The sequence below is a fragment of the Cyprinodon tularosa genome, unplaced genomic scaffold, assembly GCF_016077235.1.
Source record: "Cyprinodon tularosa strain WSP-4 unplaced genomic scaffold, ASM1607723v1 ctg287, whole genome shotgun sequence".
NCBI lineage: Eukaryota > Metazoa > Chordata > Actinopteri > Cyprinodontiformes > Cyprinodontidae > Cyprinodon > Cyprinodon tularosa.
This window is the reverse complement of record NW_024038993.1, coordinates 137,796-159,371: the sequence shown is the minus strand read 5'-3', so window position 1 is coordinate 159,371 and position 21,576 is coordinate 137,796. Positions and strand designations below refer to the sequence as shown.

Below are 21,576 nucleotides of genomic sequence, written 5' to 3'. Positions count from 1 at the left end.
TTTATTAAAAAAAAAAAGTAGAAGAAAAAGAAAAAGCACAGCTTGATTATCTAGTTTATTTTACAAAATTTGGTTTAAAAAGCAGGTCCATCAAATGTATCATAAAGATCTGTTGGGCCTCAGAACCTGAATCAAACCTTCGGGCATCGACAGTCCAATATATCGCCATGGGAAGGGAGCAAAAGCTAAAATAATGTTGGTTCTAGGAGCTGTTCTACCCGAGGTGATCCCTGGTTTCTTCAATTTGAAGCATCTTTGCCTTTTGCTTCAACGAACTCCATAGCCTTATCTTTGACTGCCTGGATGCTCTGTGGGGTGCCGTGCTTCTTCTCATACTCCAGGTAGCGCTTGAAGAAAAACTTGATCTTTTTCACCGAAACGCTGAGGTGGATCACCCGATCAAAGAGGGCCCTGCAGAGGGAAATGATAGTTTTCTTTGCTTTAGAGCAGAAAATATACTAATGTAATCATATGATCATAAACTCACTTTATTCATTTTATCACAATAAGGAAACTCATTAAAACCAGGCTTGATTAAACACAGTGAGCACATAAATACTAGGGGGCACAGTGGATATTGAATCAAAGATTGGTTGTGCCAAAAGCAGCACAGGCATCGTAAAACAAAAAGACTAGGGCTTCAACTAACAATTATTTTGCAAATCAATTAATTGATTTTCTGTTGATTATTTTTTTCGATTAATCTATTAATAATCGGACAGCCAAATGTTCCTTAAAGAAGACTTTTTACAAAAGCAAACCGGGTGAAACTAAAACTTATTCATTTGTAGAGTTCTGGATAGACAGAAGGAAATGGGTTTTTCTTATATTAAAATGCAAAATGTTTATATTTTTTATCTATTTTTTATAATTTTTATATAATTACTGCTCTAAGTGGGTTGCTCTGTCAACTAAAGACACATTTTAGAGTCCCAACACTCCGGTTAACGATTAATCTATTAATTAGTTGACAATTATATATATTTATCTATTTGATTAATTGTTTCAGCCTAATTTAAACCCTTCACAAAAGCTGTGTTGTCAAAGTTCTTACTGAAAAGCAATAACGCTTTTCTTTCTTAAAACAAAGCACAGCAGAAGGGTTTTGGACATCAATACCCATTAACCAGGTTCTCGTTAGCATAGATTAAGTCCACCTGACATGGTTGGAGGGCGAGTCATAGATACATCCATGTGTGGTGACTCCTGTAGCTCTGCATCTCCTCCAAACCCTTGAACAGACTGTTCCTCCATCCTATTAAGGCTGTGGTTGTTCCTGTTGCTTGTGCAATATCATCAACCTTTTTCCTTCCACTCAACTTTCAATGAATAAGTCTGGACAGAGTACTCTGAACACAGAGGTTTTTTTAGCAATATGTGGAGCTTTGCCCTCTTTGTTGACATGTAAACGGCCGCCTGCTGGACAAAGGTTAGCCTAGCAGACCTCGTGATTATGTGGGCAACAATTAGACACGCTTTCAACCAGGAAAGGAATCTAAATTAAATATGTGCAGAGTGCATATCACTGTGCATAATGAGTCTAGATGATAAACCAATTTTGTATGTACTACAATAAATCAGAAGGAATCCAGCGAAAATTGTTAGCACCTGAGCTCCTGCTTACCTCACTTCCTTCTGTGATGCATATTTGACCATGAGGTCGATGAAAACGGACCACAGATCCGTACGTTTTGGATAGGTCGTCAGGACTTTGTCAAACATGACACGACCTTTCTCTGCGTCACCGAAGCGGAACTCCAGCTGAGCGAACTTGGTGATGATATCAACACCTAACGAGGAGACACCCAACATGTAAACAACATCACAACTGATCTGATTTTATCCGTTAAAATACTGAGGTTGTTTCTTTTGCTGTTTTTGTGCATTTGATCATAAAAGCATACAAAAAAACTAAGTTGGGCATTCTTACTTTCTTTGGGAGGAAGACTTTTCAGCGCCCTCTGCAGGAGAGCACTGGCAGCGTCGTTCTGGCCCTGCTGGAGCAGGAAAGTCCCGTAGCTTAACCACACCGCTTTATTCTGCCGGAAACGTTTCACCATCGTCTTGTACAGGCCTTCTGCCTCCTGGATCCAGACACGCACATCAGAATTAAGAGGAACAACCGTTTTTATGCCATTAAAATAAGATTGAAACCTGGATTTTGTTGGACTGGGCGTAGATATCGGCCAGCTGCTGGTACACAGGCATGGGCTCACAGAACTGCACAGCTCGCTCAAACACTTTCTTCAGACTCTCCTCTGTCCCGTACATGTTCTCCAGGTTTAGCAAGGCCACCCACACGTTCAGCTTCTCCTGCTCCTCCCTGGACCAACGTAAAGCAGAGTTTTAACCCCAAAGCAGTGTTCCCGGTGAAATCTGCCGGCCTCAGCGCTTTTAAACACCTGAAGGAGATGGTTTTCAGGGCCCTCTCGGCCACAGCTCGGGCCTGCTCGATCTGTGTGGCCTGCAGATGGTGGGCCATGTACTGGAGCCACAGCAGGGAGCTGTTGGGGGAGGCTAAAAGAAGTCGCTCGAAGGAGGCCTCATCCTGGGGCCGCAGGTTTGGGTCCATCAGCTCTGCTTCTCGTTGTAACAGGGCTTTCTCAGCAGACTTCTTCTCCTGTTCCAGCTCGTGGCGTGACTTCTTCTGGGGCTGGTCGACAGAGAAAGGTGTCCACAGAGAAAATGAGGTGAGACATATTCAGTTGGATGGGAGGAGACTGTTTCTTTCCCCTTTACTCATAAAAATCTGAAATGTGTGGCATACATTAGCACCCCGCTATACACTGATAATTTGCTAAAGGTCATTTGGATAAAATTAAGTGAATTTTATGAGCTCTTTAAAAAGGTACATGTCTCACTTATTTACACATCCATGAATTTAAAATACCATAGATCATTCTTTGCAAAATAGCTAAAGCTAAATCAGACACAGTGGCGAGTTGCTATACATACCCACACATTAACATTGATCTGACTCAATCCACTGTAGCTGTATATTTGGAGTAAACATCTCACCAGGTTAACCTCCACTAAATTCTAAAGTCTTTTGATCCTTTAAACCAGGATAACCCTGAATTTAACTCCATCTTCCCATCTACTCTGATCAATATCCATTAACCCAATGAAGAAACCCCACAGCATGACACAGACTCCACCATGTATTAGTCTTATCTGACTAGAACTCCTCATGTCTTTCGCAGCCTTCAGACTTTATAAGGTTTTCCATCAATAATGACCTCTTTCTTGCCGCTTATCTGTAAAAATTCGGTTTGTACCTGTAGAAATGAATCAATATAACCCCTGTAATGTTTTCGTTTGCATCTCCTTTAGGGGTACCTATTCAATTCCTGCTCCTGTCTTTGTGGTCAATGCCATTGTATAAACCAACCACTGAGGCCTTCACCAGGCAGCAGTGTTTGTGGTGATATTCAGTTACTTTCCTTCATTTACTTATAAAAATGACACAGCTTGCATTTGCTGTATTTTAGGAGTAACAGGCCACACCATTCAGATTTTAAGTCAAATGAACCTTGGGCTTGGTTCCTTCAAGTTCGCGATAATGTCCTACTTTATGTTGGTCTATCAGATAAAACCAACAGAAGTTTGAGATTTAATGCAAAGAATAATTTAGGTTGCTTATTACAGGGTTTCCACGGGTCATTAAAAATCATTAAAATTCATTAAATGTGTTTATTGTGGCTTTTATTATGCTTTCTTAGAAATAAATTTTTATGAAAACTATTTTGCACGATATATTTTGCAAAGACGTATGATTGATTGCAAGACGTATGTCTTTGCAATCAATGGGGGAAAATGCCAATTTCAACAAAAGTGGCTGGAAAACGAGGAATTCGGGGCATGGCTGCAGCCTGTTGGTGGCATTAAAATTATTTCTAAGAGCATTAAAAACATGAAATTAGACTTATTCATTCCTATATAAACCCTGTATTAAAGAGCATTCATTTTGTTTCCCTCACCTTATTGTTTCCATCCTGCTCTTCTCCGTCACTGGAGTCCCCGTCCTTTGGTTGTGACGCAGGCCTTAGGGAGCTCAGCCCCTCATCCCAAGAGAACCCTGCTGCCAGCTGCAACCTGGCTGGCCCTGCTGGGCTGGGAGCCACCTGCAGAGACGGACTTGTTTTGTCAGAGCTGAATTCATTGTAGAGCCATAAATAGCTTCAGAGGGTCACCTTACTTTAGAAGCATCGTTCTTTACATCCTCTTTATCATCATCCTCCTCCTCTTCTCTGAAGTAAACCTCAACTCCACTGTCATCGCCGTCGGTCTTTGATTTCTTTTTCTTCTTCTTCGGGATCTGGGGTTCCGTTTCCTTCCGTCATAGAAGTGAACAACACAAACTGATCAACCAAAAATCCTCAACAAGGCTATTACAGCTGTATGGTTCGACTCCTGCATTGTTAAAAGTCTAAATAAGCAATAATTGACAGTAGACAAGACAACAGCGGAAATAACGAGTAGCAGAGAGAATCAGAATATGTAAAGAAATTTGTTACCTGTTTGCTTTCAGAAAGCAGCCGCTTCTTTGTCTTTTTTGAGTTGCGTTTCTTTTCGTCCCCGACGAGACGCAGCGGCAGGCCGAGAGATTCTGGAAGCACATCTGGCTTCCCGGTGTCCGCAGGGAGAAGCGAGAGGTCAACCAACTGATCCTCCCTGTCGACACTGAGCGGACAAACAGCGGTTATACAAAAAAACACCACAGCCTAAAGGCCGAGCTTAGAGGCGGCGATACTAACCTGAGGATTTTAGTGGTGAGGAGGGTGTTGACCGGCAGGTGATCAGACAGGATACTGTGGTTGTTGACAAAGTATTGAGAGGACTGCTGAAGCTGGGCTCTCCCTGTGATGCTGCGTGACAGCCTGGAAAAAGAACAAGGATTTATCTCCAGGCTGTTTTTAAAGCTCTTACCGTAATTTTCGGACTATAAGCTGCAACTTTTTCTCCATTTTTCGATCTTGTGGCTTATATAACAATGCGGCTTATCTATGAACTTTTACAGCTAACGGCCACTAGGGTAATACAGTACCTAAATCTATGGATTTTACCATCCACCATGTTTACGTCAGATTTGCTTCAACAAAAGTAGCACATGCGGGAATGCGGACGTCCTCCGGAAGCAGACTCCGAGAAAGACGGACATTGCAAGCGCAAGACACTTTGTGTGACACCCTCATTATGGAAAACCAACGTTGAAATGCATATGATGCAGCTTTTAAGTTAAAGGCAGTCAATTTGGCAGTAAACGAAGGAAATAGAACCTCTGCACGTAACCTTGGAATCAACGGGTCAATGGTGAGACGTTGGAGATGCCAGCAGGAAGAATTGTCTCAATTCAATTGTGTTGAAATGTTAATAAATAGGAGCTTCCCCAAACAGTTGCCCTTTTCCCGACAATCCTCTCTGTGCACGAAGCATATGGTAATTAAACAAAAAACTGCGGCTTATATTCAGGTGCGGCATATAGTCCGAAAATTTGCTTGCACTGAGAGACAAAGCTGTCTAGAGGATCCCCAATTCTATCCTCTGTAGGCTCGGATATTCTATAACCAAATGACACAAAGCAGCAAACTAGTCCTCGTCAGACAAGGAACAAATTTAAATCCACTTCACCTTATAAAGACGCCCTGTTCACACACAGACTTCACATATCCTCGGACAATCTGGCCGTGCTGTAGCTGGTCCACAGACAGAACTTCTGGGTCCTTAGGCGACTTGGTCTTCTGCGGGTTCAGCCTGGAAATTCAGCAGGAATGAGCTATATGTTCTGGAAAACATTAGAAAAAACAACACGCGTTCTCCCAGTGACCGTTCTTACCTTGATGGACGGAGAGACAAGTGCCACTTTCCTTTCTCCACATCTAGAAGACAACACCTAAAGAGGCAACACTGGTTTAAAAGAGCAGCTGGGGGAGTTCAAAAGGTGCTGATGATGGGATGGAAAACCACAGTAACCCAAGTATTCACACCCTTTATATGTGATAGAGCGACCCAGATAAACCAATAGCTCTACGTTCAAATACATTTAACCACCTTTACAGTAGCAGCCGTTCAAAATAGCCCTTCACAGTCAAACACCAGCCGAATGGCAGCCCACTTCCCTGCAACTCCCAACAAAATCCCCTCCAACTTCCAGCCACTGGAATGACCCCCTCCTTCTCCTGGGCGTGCATATCTTTTTACTCTGACCCTTTCACTGAATTACAGCATCTGACCAGGAGAGGGCGCTTCTCTTTAGATTTTAATGTCTCCAGATCGTGACAGAAAGAATATTTTAGTACAAAGGTTGATGTTTAAAAAGGAATTGTAGGGGACCAGCCAAGGACCCATCAAGGAAAGTGGGGAAATTTTAGCTCTAATCTGTCAAAGACAGGAGCTACAGTTCTTTTTGGTGCGTGTTATTACTGCAGTGCCATTAAAACTAAATGATCATCTAACCTGATGAACTGATCCTTGTGGAAAGTCTCCAGTGGCTTTGGTCTGTAGGAATCACTGAGGTCAGTGACAGAAACGGTACCCGAAGCACCGAAAGGAAGCTTGACCAGGAGGCCGACTTGTGGCAGGACGCTGGTCACCATTCCTAACGTGATGCTGCCTTTCTCCAGTTTATGGATCCCTGGAGAAAAAGCAGGAGAGCAGTGAGAAGGAAAGAACATCACTGGTGATTCACAGAAAACACATAAACATTGACGGCATCTTCCACCTGTGAGTGAGAGCACAAAGCGATGAGGCCGCACGCTCACGTCTACCACTTTAGCACGGACCACCTGGCCCAGCTTGTACAGCTTTTCAGGGTGGCTGGCATCCTGAAAACCAGCAAAAAACAACAACTTTATTTCATATTTAATAGCTTAAACCAAAAATATAATCTCAATGTTTTAATTTACTAAAAACCTGACCATAAACAGAATCTGCATCGCTTACTTTAGGATCTGTGATCATGGACAGAAGGTCGACGGTCCCTGTGACGCAGGGGTCGGTGGTGATCTCCAGACACTTCTTGTCTGATCTGAACTGGAATCAAAAGATGATCAAAGTAAAAAAAACGTGATCAAGTTTTCCCAGATTGGCTTTGAAAATATTTTCACCTACAATAGATAGAAAACAAAATCCCCAACAAAAGGGTTCATAAAGCTTACCTTTGATACAAACGCTGTGATTTCATCGCCAACCTTATAACTGGCCAGTTTGTCCTTTGCTGTAACTGGTTTAAATTCTACATCATCCAACTGGCTACAGAAAGAAAGAGGGAAAAGAAAACCATCAGGCTTAGAATAAAAGAGATGTAAACAGAATAATGAGGATAATGTGCTAAGAATGATACCTGGGTATAAGTGTGAGCTCAGGAACTGTGTACTTGAATTTAGGGTGAGAAAATGGAAGAAATCTGAAATATAAAAGGTTTTATAACAAAGATGAGATAAGAGTATTTTACCAATTTTAAAGAAATATATACATACATTTCAACAAGAGAGAGTAATTGGAAAAGTGTATTTACTTTTTTTTATAAATTGAGGTAAGACCTGCTGACCTGACAGTTGCCAATCAGATGCTCTTACAAACATCCAGCCTAAAGAACATTGGCTGATTACAGAGAGCTCTATCCCAGAGTAATACTAGAACATTGAGTTAAAGAATAAGATGTGGTAGGGAAAGCTCAACAACAGGGCTGCAGATATCACACCCATTGTCTACAGCATCCGTACCAACATGTCCAAGGATTCGACTTTGGATTTTAGAAAATTGAACCTTTGCCGCTGACGCCCGGGCGCCAACCAATCAGAAAAGCTGATCCAGGAGTTATTTTTGTGGGGAGACACTACAAGCTCTGATGCGCCGCTGGACCTCTTGGCGCTGTCCCCCATAGACATTGCATGTAAATCAGACGCTTTGACGCCCAAATCGTATTCGTGTGAATGCAGCATATAAAAAACAAAAAAATCCAGCTGGATTTCTGCTCGGGAATCCGATGTCATCAACCTTAATCTTTCCTTAAAAGTTGATGGTTTAACAGCTACTAATGCGTTTGAGTGCAACATCACAATGTTGGTTCCCTGTATTTCCTGAAGTCCATAATGAATCTAACCAATCATCTTTCCAGCAGAACTGGTGCTTGCTAACTCTGCCGCATAAGATGACCATGCTCTTACTGTGCTCGATTAGGCTGCCAAATAGACTGAGCTGAAAACAGTCATCAAGAGGAAGAAGACAGACAACTGATCCAACCATGTAGACGACCGAAGGGTTGCTATCAAACAGATCTGGACTTCCATTACACCTCAGTATAACCAAGAATGCAGTAATTCATGCAAAAGGAGCCCAGACCAACAATAGTATATATTGGGACCACATCCCTGGACTTAAAGTCCCTTTCTCTCAGTCTGATATAGTTTCTGAGAAGTTAAGTTTAAGGGTTTGATCAGCTGTTAGCCATAAAAATCACAATTAAAGGAAAAATATATAAACGCATTTCATATTTAACAAGAAATAGTTACATAGAATTACTCTTAAATCATATTTAGATTCCCTGAGAAGCTTTGCTAACCTGTTATTGGTGGCTTCCCGTCCTCCAATGACCCTGGCTTTGACCACGCTGCCCACTTTCACGGTGGACGTGGGGAAGGACCCCTGTCTGATCTCAGTGGGCTCCACCACCTGTGAGACGTGGACGCTGCCCGTGCTTCCGTCCTCCAGAGCGACCTGAATGCACGTGGGCTTCACAGACGTCACCTTGCCCTGCAGGACTTTTCCAAATCGGTGTCCCGCAGAGTCCGCCTGGTTTTCCGATGTTGTGCGCTGCCGTCTTGGTGCCCTACCCTTCCACAGCACCAGGGGGAGCCCTTCTAGCTCCTCGCAGCTGGGCTCCACAACTTGCACCGTCAACGTCATGCCCACCTTGAGTCTCTCTGACTCTGACAGAATGACCTCGTTGAGGTGGTTGCAGGTTTGGATCAGGGTCAGCTCTGCTGCGTCCTTCAGCGAGACAACAGCAAAGTCCTGGTCTACAAACTGAACCACGGCGGAGCACTCTGAGCCTTCATTCAGCTGCAAGAAACCAGATTGAAAACATGTCAGAGATGACGTTTCTGCAGAATACTGAAATCAAGAAAGCAAACAGGAGCTACACTTACAGATTTCTTTTTCCCAAGCAGCTTGTGAAGGACGGAAACATGGACACAAGCAGACAGGATATCGACGTTGAGGATAACTGCGCTCACTTTCTGTCCAGGGCTCAGGCTAACACCTGGAAAACACAGACCAGAACATTCATAGGGCAGCTCTACTGCTACAGATAATAAGAGCAGAGAATGTGGAGCATTGCAGGAATGCAACAAAAATATATTATTATTTTACACAGATTCAAGATTTCACAAACAAAACAGAATATTTGAGTCTACTTCCCTTTTCAAGCAGGAGGCAGGAGCCAGTTTAATAGCAAATTAAAACACTGCCATTCTTTTACAAATAAAGTTAATGTTTGCTTATGCAAAAGGACAGAACTATCCAAAATAATTACTTCAAATGTTTAAATGCAATAAGAACAGTAAAAAAGTAAGGGGAAAAAAAGCACCTCTAAGCAAATACAAATTTCTGCAAAAAGACACAAGGATTAAGATGGAATTGTACTTTATTGCTTTTTAAAAAACAAAAACAAAAAAAAAAGTTTAATAAATCAGAGATTGACATTTTGTAAAACCTGCGAAAATCTATGTAAAAATTGCATGACGATATCAAAACCAGGCTGGTCCTATGAGGAAAGGTATCCGACTCCATTTGTTAGATCATGACTTAACTGTGATTAGGAGCAGTTTCAGTGAACACACTTAGGACTGATAATTACCTGATGTATAACATTAAAAACTATCACATCAAAAGAAAATAAGGATCCCCCAAATCCTTTTAAGGGGACTTAAATCGATTTCTGCAAAGAAGAAAATTACTTCTACAGTTATATGAAAGAGTCCATTTTGAACAAGACGTTCAGAATAAGTCTACAAAATATAATCAATAAAATAAATTGTTTTGGTTTTTATTCCACTTGTCCTTTATGTCTGTTTAGCCTCTATCTTAGCCAGCCTCAGGCTACCTGTAAACATCAGCCTCTGAATTTATACTAAATGAGGAAACAAAAAGTCCTCCAATTCAGACTAGAGATCAAATGAACCTCATTACAGTAATGCTGAGTTAGTTATGGCGGGGCGATGTGAAGAAAATCTAAAATGGCGATATTTTTGAGCTATATGTTTAAATCACCTTGAAAAACAAAAGAGTGCATAAAATTGCAATAATATACTCATTCAAATTTTGGTTTCAAATTTTATTTAATTTTATCAGGCTCAAAGCTTTTCACTAATGATTCTGCCACATTATGTCTTTCGCTGTCAGTTTTTAACATGATTCCAGCAACCAAAAAGGAAACGCAGCATGATTGGAGCATCTCCAAACTATTTGCATCGATCTTTATGTGCTGGGTATTTTAAAGAAGCACAAAAAGCTGTAAAATTGAGAACATTTATAGAAGGCCTTCAAAATCTCTGAAAAAGACCACATCAGATCACAAGTATTGGAGCAAATAGCATCTGTGATTTCCCTTCATGTCTTCCTTTTTCTCTCATATAGGATCTCTTTTTCAAACGACGAGGCCAACATCAGCTGCTTCACAGCTGATTTATTTAAGGTTTCGACTGGTCTGCTGGGAGACGCTGACATTCAGAGTTTACAACATTCTTCATTTTGCAGTGGATGACTTTTTAGGTGCTGGAAGAAATTCAAACTGCTACCTTTTGCAGCTCATCTTACAAATTGCTGCTTTTGTTCAACGTCCTCTGCGTGAAATTGATTGCCACATATTGCTCAGCTGGCAACACATGCTGACGCCATATTTCGTTTGCCGGTTGCTGTAGTATGCGTGGAGGAGGGGTTTATGATGCATTTAAAGTGTGTGGGAAAAATAAAACTCAGTGAAATAGATGCAGATGGCTTAATGTAGTCACGTGAATTTGTACTTGATGGAGTCATTTTAACTATTGTGCGTGGGGAATCTCATCATACATAGAATATATTCGATATATCGCCCACCCCTAGTTAGTTTGAGCTCGTTTTTTCGTGTTCCTAAACATACCTGTCACATGGTGTTTGCTGGCTAGGATGGTGGCGCCCGGCAGGTCATCAGATTTAAACTGGGCTCCGTTTTCACTCGAAGAGTCCACCGTCAGTTTCAGCCTCTGCCCAACAAACAGAGCGGCCAACTGCTGCCAAAGTTCGTTGTTATCTAAAGACAAAAACAATAAAGGGAGGAGTCACCAAAATAAACCTTCTGAGGGGGGTGGATCCAACAGTGAGGGCATCATAGTAAATAAAGAGAGAATCCAGCAGCTAACCTCTGACAGCCAGCATTTCCTTTACAGCTCTTCTCTCCTTTAGGCCATTCAGCAGTCGGCTCTGGGCGTCCCAGTCAGGTGTGATGACTTCTGACACCTTCAGCGTCACCAGGAACCGCCGCTTCTCCTCATCCAGGTTGGTCACCTTGGCAATAACCGTCTGACCTAGCTTGAAAGCGGTCGTTGTGTCGGTGATGAACTTATCCGACAGGGCCTTAATAACACGGATAAGAACTGTTAAAGGTGAAAAATGGGGACCTTAAAGAAAAAGGAAAACTGATTCTCAGTCTTTTACTCACAGATTTGGGTGCAAGACCAACAAGACCATAGGGGAACTCTACGAAGACACCGTACGACATGATGCTCTTGATCCAGCCAATCAGCTGCATCCCAACAGTAACCTCAGAGAAATCTTTAGCGACGGCTCCTTCCTCCAGCGACCATCTCACTATGGGTTTCTTAGTAACCGTCTTTAAATAAGAGGCAGTTAAGTCAAATATAAATCAATCTTATACCAAATAATGCCTGTTTTTAACATTTTAGGGTAGAGGATACAATATTCTGCTTGCTCTTGTTAAAGCAGACGAGGTTTGAGATGGTGTCTCCTTCCTTTAGACTCTCCCACAGTAACACACAGTTGGACGTGTGATCAGAGAGGTGCACTGTGGGTAGCACGGCGCGGAACTCATCTGGGAGGACGGCGATCTCCAGACCGTTCACAGTTTTCTTCACCACCTTTGCTTCCAGCCTCTGCATCATAAACAAAAGGATGCATGATAATCAGGAATATATGATGGAGCCTAAAGCAACAAGAACTGGAGCTTACCTTTCCCACCTCACAGTCCAACTGAGCTTTGGTAGCCTCCTCCGTCTCTCCTTCTGCCACCGCTTTAAATGACAGCAACAACTTCTCCTTCTCTGGCTCACACTGAAGAACTTTGGTCTTCAACACCTGCAGGTAAACCAGATAGGAAAACATTCCAACACTCCAGGTTGAGAGAATGTGGATTCAAAACAGACTGAGCAGCTTAAAAGTAGAGACTCAACTGACATGATGTGAAATCTGAGGTCGCTCCACCCACACAGAAACAAGTCAGGGTTAAGTCACCAACAAAAGCTTACAGTACCTGGTAGGTAGCACTTTAGTGGATGCACTACTTTAGATGATCTACTGAATGCTTTGTGCTACGGCTAGGATATTAGCTGCATTTGCTATATAGTAACAGTTTAGAAAAAACACAATGGAACAATGTGTGTGTGTCAAAACAATATGGTCAAATGCAAAAAGAAAAGATTTAGAGAAACTTCAAATAGTGCAGAATAAAGCTGCCCGTGTAGCATTAAATTATTCACACAGGAACAGTATAAATACCATGCATTCAAATCTAAGCTGGCTAAAGGTCCATGACACGGCACTAGCTTCGCTATTATTCTCAACGTGGAAAATCTTAAAACTCCACAGTCCACCGTTTCTGTTTGTTCAATTTGAGAATAATCCCACGGTTATGCCACGAGACATGAAGGACGATTTGTAATTTCTAGGGGGCGAAAACTAGTTTTCTCAAATGCACCTTTACTTACAGAGCAGTTAAAGAATGGAACTCATTGCCATTAAGTCTCATAAAAATTGTAAATAAGTCTGCTTTTAAAATGCAACTTAAGAAGTTTTTAGGAGCAACTTATCTATAAATGAAATAGTTTCATATTCTAATTTATTGTAACTTATTCATAAAATGTAAAAATTTTAAATTGTAACTTTCCCCTTTTCTATGAATGTTCAGTCTTATTGATATGTATATGATATTTGTCATCTGTCAAACATGTTCATGAATTTACATTGTATACTGTATTTTAATGATGTTGATCCCCTGGAAGAGTAGCTGGGTGTAAAGAACAGCTAATGGGGATCCTAATAATAAATAAACAAAGTTCAGGTTGCAGTAATACACTTAAATCTACTGTGTATTTAAGTGTATTGCAGTAATACACTTATCTATGCATGATAGTAGAAGTTAGAACTTTTTCACGCAAAAGTAATGGTTAAGTCCTGCAACAATGAACTCTGGACAAGAAAGCTGAATAATTGATGTGCTTTTGCTTAGCGCAAAAAAAAATTTGCAAGATTGGTTTAAAATAATCATAATTCTGATTTTTAGCTACCGTAAATCGATTAGGCCTACTTTGAAATAGATGAAGTGTTAACTGGTGATCACAAAGACCAAATCTACAAAACCAGAAGCTGCAACTTAAAACAAAAACCCATTAATCATTCTATAGATGAAGATGTGGTCGCCGGTGAAGATGTGGTCCTGTGGATCACTATTAGGTTTAGCAGCAGGCTGTCATCCATTTTTTTCAGGGATACTTTAAGGTTTAGGGAAAGAAATCTATAATCTGACCTCTAAAGTATATTTGAATTGCATGTTTCTGTCTGACAACATTTCAGTGTTTTTTTTCCCCCAATATTTCTTTAACAAAATCCATAGGACTGCAGAAATAAGACAATAGTCTGAGAAAAAGGTTTCCTGGAATAACTGGTGTTTAAATTCAGGGTGATTGATCATTTGTAGAGGATTGATTGGTGGCAATTAGCTTATTTCCCTACTTCTTTGTCACATGATACTAAAAGTATACAGTGAAAAGATCAATGGAAAGTAGAGTCCTGCACGGGTCGAGTTTTACCAACCTGCACCCGCCCGAACCCGTTAGGATGACTACCGAACCCGACCCGCCACCCGCGGATATCTTCAATTTAAATCCGAACACGACCCGACAACACATCAAGTAAAAGGCTATAGTAGGCTGCGCTGCAGAACAGCGCCATTACCACAGCAGCAGACGTGTATGCACTGACTGTGGCCTTTTTGGAGGGAAGCCCACACTGCCGGCAGGACTTTAAGCTACAACAAGGGTGACCCCAGTGCCAGATTAATATAACATTTCTGATGTCCATAACAATAGACACGCATAAAAAAAAAATCACGAACTACCCGCCCGCACTAAAAAAAATATCCGCCCGACCCGTTTCTTTTTATTTATGTATTTTTCACCCGCAAAAGAGCATTTTAGCGGGTGACCCGTCGAGGACCCGCGGGTCCCCGACCCGTTGCAGGACCCTAATGGAAAGAATGTAAGGAGAGATTAAATCTGAAGGAGAAAAAAAACAAAAAAACTGGACGGATTAGACAGATGGAAGCTTGGATCCAAAGCTGTTTCCAAATTCTATACAACAGGAGCATGGATGAAGTATGGTTCATTGGGAGACTCCAAATGGAAAATACTTTGACTTTCCCTGTCAAACAGAACAAATTCTCTGGTGTCTCACCTGTCCAACATAGAAGATGTCCTCAGGACTGAAAATGGGTTCAGAGCTCAGCTCCCCGAGCGGAACCAGTCCTTTAACATCGTTATAGAATCGTACAATACAGCCGAAGCCTTTGATGGAGACGATGTAGCCGTGGGACACCCGGCCGGGACGGGTGTCCTTGTAGCTGAGGAACAGCGGCAGGGTGCTCTCGACGAGAGCTTTCTTCCTGGTCAGGACCAGCTTCTTGTTATCCACATCTACTGACAGAACCTGAAATCCACATACAAAATAAATACACATGCTGATCTGACAACAAGACCCGGTAAACATTTATTCTTACAATCTGTTGAAAAGAAAAAAATCGACTGACCCGACATTTCACCCTCATTCCCTCCATGTACTTTTTTTCTGGGTTTTGCAGGATGATGTCTGAAAGGTGCGTCCGAGGCACCAGGCCTTTCACATGTTCTGACAAATGTACCACCATCCCATGACCCAGCAGCACTGACACAGTCCCCTTGGAGGAAGACAGAGGCAGGAAGAGTCATAAGGAGACTGATTTAATTTGTGACTTTAAATAAAGAAAAAAAAAGGGTAGAATCTCACCTCTACAACTTGGCCAGTGTGAATATCCTGGTATTTGTAGAACTGTTGATCAATCACACTTCTGCAATCAAAACACAGAGCAAATTGGTTAGATTCATTAGAAAAGGAAGAAAAAGAAAAGAAGAGGGACCTATACATACTTCCGTAAACTAGCAAAATAAATCTGATCCATGGGGCTGAAGTCCAGGATCCTGCAGGTAAGCTCCGACATGGTAGACATCTTGTTGTCATTAGCTGGGTCTTTGGACTCCTTCAGGTGGTTCCTCTGTCCAGACAGATGATGGGAGTGATGTCAGAGTCAGGTTCTCCACAACAGATCCCTCAACCATCAGCTCTACTTACATGGACAAAGGCAGAGGTTTTGTCCGGCAGCTCCAACAAGGCCCCTGACAGATGGTGCATCTTGGACACCTTGCACTCTTTCACCACTTCACCGATTCGGTGAGAGCCAGGAGGTGCGAGGTCAATGTCGGAGCCGGGCTGTAGCAGGTAGCTGCGCAGGCTCAGTCCAATAAGGCGGGTGGTCGGCTCAATGTACAGTACACATGCTCGCACCTGGTTCATACAGGGGACCAAACCATGGCATAAATGGGAGGAAGGAGGGATTTTTTGGAAAATCTGGAATATATTTTTATCCACCAGTCCATAGCTCAGACTGACATCAGTTCATCACTTTGTTCTTATACATCTACTTATTAGTGATGAATTGCCTCACTATGTAATATCACTAAGTAATAAAATTTAGTCTGTTATATTTTCATTGTTAACGCACGTAAAGCAATCCCTTCAATTTGGAGGCCTTTTAAATTAAGGCCACCTCCCACAGGGGCTGATTGAAATAAGTTCGTTTTTTTAAAGTAATGCATGTAATTTGTCATTTTTTATACCAAACGTAAGGACAAAAAATGTATTGATTAATCCAATTTGGTTGAGAAAACAAAACAAAATAAGAAAAAAAAAAAAACATATAATATTAGATTTAAAATAGACATTTAAATAATCAGAACATTATGTCTCTATGGACACATTTCCTGTTATATTTGACATCTAGATGTAATTGTTAGATTCATCTGTAATGAGGCACATTGATTTAGATTTGTTAGTTTAGATTTGTTGGACTCCCTAATGAGAAAACTATCAGTTTTAAATGTTTCAAACAAAAGGCTTAATTATGTTTAAATGTAATAGAATGCTATTTTATGCAGCTGAGCCTGCAGAACAGATGTAGATCAGTTTTACCTGAAGCCCCTCTGCATAGCTTGACGACTCCTTTGGCTCCATGTGAAGAAAGTCCACCTGACCGCTAAAGGAGGACAGGAAGTCCAGGTGGAAGCCATGTTTGGTCACCTAGGACCCCAAATGAGTAGATTTTATTTAAAGGAGGATCAGAATAAAACGCATCGAGTATAAAATGAAAGAAAGCCTTCATCACCTTCTTGATGGTGGCTTTGACCGTGAGGCCCGGCAGGAGGTTGGTGAGATTCCAGCCATGCTTTGCGTCAGCACAGGCCCGAGCTACCGTGGACGGATCAGAGGATAGCTTGACGACACGACCGTCGTTCTTTACTTCCTCTACCCGAGAAGTCAAATACTGACCCACTTTCAGCTCTGCACACATGGAGAAAACACAGACAAGCCTGATTACTGACGAGCTTCTGATGCAATCATGCACAGTTCAGGCTGTTAGTTTTTTTTCCCCATTGCCTTTATTCTGTTTGTTCATTGTAGCATCCTCAGGCAGAAAAGCTTTGGTTCCACTGACACCGATGTCGATTAGGGTGCCATGGTCTTCAATGCTCTCCACACATCCACTCAGGACCTAATCCATGAATACAAACGTTATCAACAGTATAAGGTGTTTGCTGAGATCAGTCGTTAAAACTGCTGACACTCATTCCAGCTCACCATTCCAGGCTTCAGAGAGCTGCTGGTGAGGTGTTTGTTGACCAGCTTTGGATTGACCGAGAGCTGAATGCTGAGCGAGCCTCCTTTAGTGATGTCTAACTTAGAAACCACACATCGGAGCAACATTCCCGGCCAGAAGATTTGGGACAAAGAGCAGAAATCCTGCAAAGTCAAAGTGCAGACATGTAGCTTGCTTAAGTATTTATCCAACTTGAACATTTTAATCACAAAAGAACCATAAACTTTATTAAATAGGGATTTCATGCGATAAACCGTCACAAAGTAGAGCCAAGATTGTAAATGGTTTTCATCTTTCTTTTCCAAAACATTTTAAAAGCACAGGTTTTACTCGTATTTTGCCCGGTTTACCGCTCTGTAAAGTAAAGGCCTCAGAGGGCGGTTAGTTGATGACATGATGGGGGTGACAGCAGCATGGTGTTGGAGCTGGAACCTCAGTAAAACACAGAATCTGGAGGAAAATAAGCACTGCAGACAGCCCTGAGCTTTTAATAGGGTGGGGATCCAATGACATCTGACACCCAGATAAAACACATATCACAATTCCCAGGCTATAATGGCTAATTATTGAGAAATGCATCTCACTAAATCCTAGGGGATTGCTGTTTTCAGGCATCCTCCTCCAGATTTGAGAGCAACTTGCATGCAAGGTGGTGGCAATGTCATGTTGCTGCAATGTGTTTTGCTTTTTTTTTCCAGCAGGGTCAATCAAGAAAACAGCTGTTGAAAAAAAAAGCTGGATGGAGCTAAATGATGGAGAAACTTAGACTATGTTCACATTGCAGGCCTTGATGCTCAATTCCAATTTTTTTGTGAAATCCGTTCACATTTCCAAAATATGCGACTTGTATCTGTTCTCCTGTGAGAACATCAGTCCTACAACGCAAGTGTCACGCATGCGCAGTAGAGGAAGCAATGACATCACAGGCCAGTGTGCTGTGTTTACGGACATCATCATTCTTTTCAATATGGTTAAACATAAATACTGCTCTCCGCATCATCATCTGCCATGGTTGTTGTTTTTCTTGCTGCTTCTGCGCAGTAAGACGCAGAATAGTGACCTTTGTCGGGTATTAATGACGTTCAGGTCAGATGAATGCGACCTGGCCGTTCACACACAGGTCGCATTTGAAAAGATCAGATTCGTATTGGATTCAGGACCACATAGCCAAGTGGCCTGGGTCGCATTGGAAAAAAAAATCGGATCTGTGTTGTTCAGACAGCCATGAAAAGATCAGATCCAGGTTGCATACGGGTCAAAAAATCGGATTTGGGTCACTTCAGGCTGCAGTGTGAACGTAGCCTAATAGATGATGAGAACAGTTCACTTCAAGCTGGAGCTACAGTGGAGGGTCTAAAGCCGGGCAAACACTGTGCCCGGCACTCAGCTACAGCTCAAACTGTACGACAAAGCTGCTGGGTTTAAAAGTTCACAGCTCATGATACCTGTTCTCACACTGTGTGGCACGACGCTCTGATGCGACCTTATGACGGCCGACTGAATTTCAAATATGTTTGATTTTCTCCCAACCTTACCATTCCTGATCGGGAGGTGGTTTTGAAAGCCTGATCGCCCCTCGTTAACCCCCCCATAAATTACGCAGGATGCCTGATGAGGCTGAAAGTCGACCCAATCGAAAAATTCTCGCACAACTGGAGAATCGTCCCGAAAAGGGCAAAAATCATAGTATATGTCCGGCTTATAAGGGTTTGGGATTTCCATGCATTAGAATGAATGAACCCAGACCTAAATCCTATTCAAAATATGAGGTGCAAAAGACAAATGCCTCAAAACACTTCACCTCAGCCTGACAAACTTTGCAAAGAAGAACGAGAAACTATTCAAGATTATAGGAGTTTAAAACCAGTTCCGACGGGCACCACAGACTTGAGCTGGAATTGCTAGAAAAAGGTGGTTCTACAAAGTACTGACTCAAGGGGGTGAACAGAGACGTTTATCACAATGTTCAGTATTTCGTTTGCGAAATAAATCCTAAAGTTTTGTCTAGGTTTTCCTACACTTTCCAGTTCTTTGCTATTTAATGTTGATGTATCTTGCTTAGGACTGTTAAAATATATAGACCTCTGTGCTTTTACTAAACAAAGAAGTTTGAGAGGAAAGAAAGCCCTCTATATCTCTGAATGTTGCAGGTGTTGGAGAATTGTGGACCGATCAACTCTTCTGTTCAGATTGGTTACCTCAGTATCAACTTCTGAATCCAGCTGCTCGCTCAGCAGCTTGGTGTAGGAGTCGCACACATTCCTGATGCTGAGGAAGCCCAGCAGGCCGCAAGGTAGGCTGACTGTCACCTCAAAGTCAGTCACCTCCTTCACACAGCCTAGAAACAGCATCCCCACTCTCACATTCTGCATTAAAGAAATTGCAGGATTTTACTTAGCAGAAAAAAAAAATAAAATCAACATTTAACTCTAGCTGATGGGAATGCTTAGTACCTTTATGTGCAGAATCTCCACAATTTTTCCAGCAGCGTTTAGTGTCAGGCCATCTTGTTTCTCGTCTGTCTTTTGCTTTTTCAGGCCATCATTCTTGGCACCTCCTTTTCTTTTCCTTGTAGCAGTTTGTTCATCTGACTGTAAAAGGAATTAAAGCACCAGATGGGTTATTGCTACTGATCAGAAAAGTAATCCAGGAAGACTTTAGATCAACACACTGTGATAAACAAATTTAATTACCTTAAACAGGTTGTCCACTTTATTTCGCTCCACCGGGACCTTACTCTCTGTGGTCTTCTTTGTTGTGCCTCCGCGGGGAAAGTCCTCCTCTAGAGACGCCATAATGGATTCAGTTTGTGGTTCCTATTATTTGGAGCTGCACACACAAAAACAAAAAGAGCCAAAATTATGAACATTCAGCCACTTCAGTTTATTTACTTTTAATATTATGAAAGTTGATTTTTTCTTTGACAAACTTCTGCTCCATCAACAAGCACATTTTCATAACTTAGCAAAGTAATTCAAGGCTGAACGTTGTTTAGATCCATCACACACTCACACACACATGTTATATATATATATATATATATATATATATATATATATATAAAACAATCAGAATATTGAAATAATAGTATCAGGTATAAAGTGAAAAACGTGCCTTTAGCTGTCAGAGCCACCCACTTAGAGCAGCAATTATATCATAAAAAAATATGTAAACATTTTGCATTTAAGATAAAAAAATGTTTTCGTCTATCAATATGCTCTTTCCAGAGGTCCTCAATTAGAAAAGTTTTAGTTTCAACTGGTTTAATTTTGTAAAAAAAAAAAAATCTTCTTTGAGAACCCTTCGGCTAGCTGATAATTAATAAATGAATCAAAAAAATTATCTACAGATGAATCCATCCATTTTCTGACCCGCTTAATCCCAAGTGCCCATCTCCAGCTGTGTACCGGCGACAGGTGACCCTGGACAGGTCGCCAGTACATCACAGAGACAAACAACCATTCACACACAACCTCACACCTAAGGAGAATTTAGAGAAGCCAGTTAACCTAACAGTCATGTTTTTAGACTGTGGGTGGAAGCCGGAGTACCCGGAGAGAACCCCCACACATCTACAGGGAGAACATGCAAACTCCATGATGAAAGACCCCTACAGATTAATCAATTTGCAATATTGATTAATCTGTTGATTAACCAGATTGATCAATTTGCAAAACAATGGTTAGCTGCAGCCCTAACATATATGTATATACAGTTTAGTGTTTATGTTGATGATAATAGTTTACAGCTAATGAAAACCCGATGCTCAGAGAATCTGATCACAGATACAAAAGTACAAGTAAAAATAAATCATTTCATATATTTCATAAAAAGGGTACAGAATAAGTCGGAAGATTTCTCTAAGATTATGATTAATCCATTTGTTTCTCCTATAAGTATTGTTTGAAATCGATTACTTTAAGACATGGATGAGGGATGATGAACCACAAATAAAATCGCTTTAGTTTAGTTGATCCTAATTGTTGCGTGGTCTCTAGCAACACAGTCCAAGCTTTTTAATCTTTAAACATAAAAAACTGACAAATTGAGAGCAAACTAAATAAATAAAACAAAGCTTTAAAGGTCTAAACGTCTTAAAAAGCCCGCATTCGGCATCGATTTGGAACAGTCTAAATGAATTAATATCAACAAGCTAACCTCTCAAACTATACTCTATCTGACTTAAGATAACTATGTAAATATAATAACTGAAATCTTCCTAGCATGTACGTTTATATAATCCCAGACTTAGAAATGCAGTAACTCACATGTTGGTCAGCAACACGCCATTATTCTGACCCGGAAAATAAACTTATCGGGGCGGTCGTTCTACTTTCCAA

The 21,576-nt window shown here is 41.3% G+C and overlaps 1 protein-coding gene across 1 annotated transcript; it reads right to left on the bottom strand.

Annotated features, from left to right (window-relative positions):
- Positions 1-41: 41 nt before the first annotated feature.
- pdcd11 (programmed cell death 11) lies at positions 42-21,565 on the bottom strand. The gene is made up of 36 exons (XM_038290723.1): positions 21,505-21,565; positions 19,930-20,065; positions 19,690-19,827; positions 19,435-19,602; positions 17,218-17,379; positions 17,017-17,131; positions 16,745-16,920; positions 16,552-16,659; positions 15,655-15,867; positions 15,453-15,577; positions 15,313-15,373; positions 15,077-15,223; positions 14,725-14,976; positions 12,226-12,351; positions 11,955-12,149; positions 11,699-11,869; positions 11,400-11,613; positions 11,141-11,290; positions 9,150-9,262; positions 8,564-9,063; positions 7,343-7,405; positions 7,158-7,251; positions 6,943-7,032; positions 6,722-6,824; positions 6,457-6,634; positions 5,837-5,893; positions 5,632-5,754; positions 4,758-4,880; positions 4,518-4,683; positions 4,199-4,333; positions 3,981-4,124; positions 2,403-2,653; positions 2,155-2,323; positions 1,931-2,084; positions 1,625-1,790; positions 42-411 (listed from the first exon to the last, which is right to left on the bottom strand). Exons 2-36 carry the CDS (start codon positions 20,029-20,031, stop codon positions 240-242), a joined length of 5,424 nt encoding a protein of 1,807 aa, XP_038146651.1. The 5' UTR covers positions 20,032-20,065; positions 21,505-21,565; the 3' UTR covers positions 42-239.
- Between the last annotated feature and the right edge of the window lie 11 nt (positions 21,566-21,576).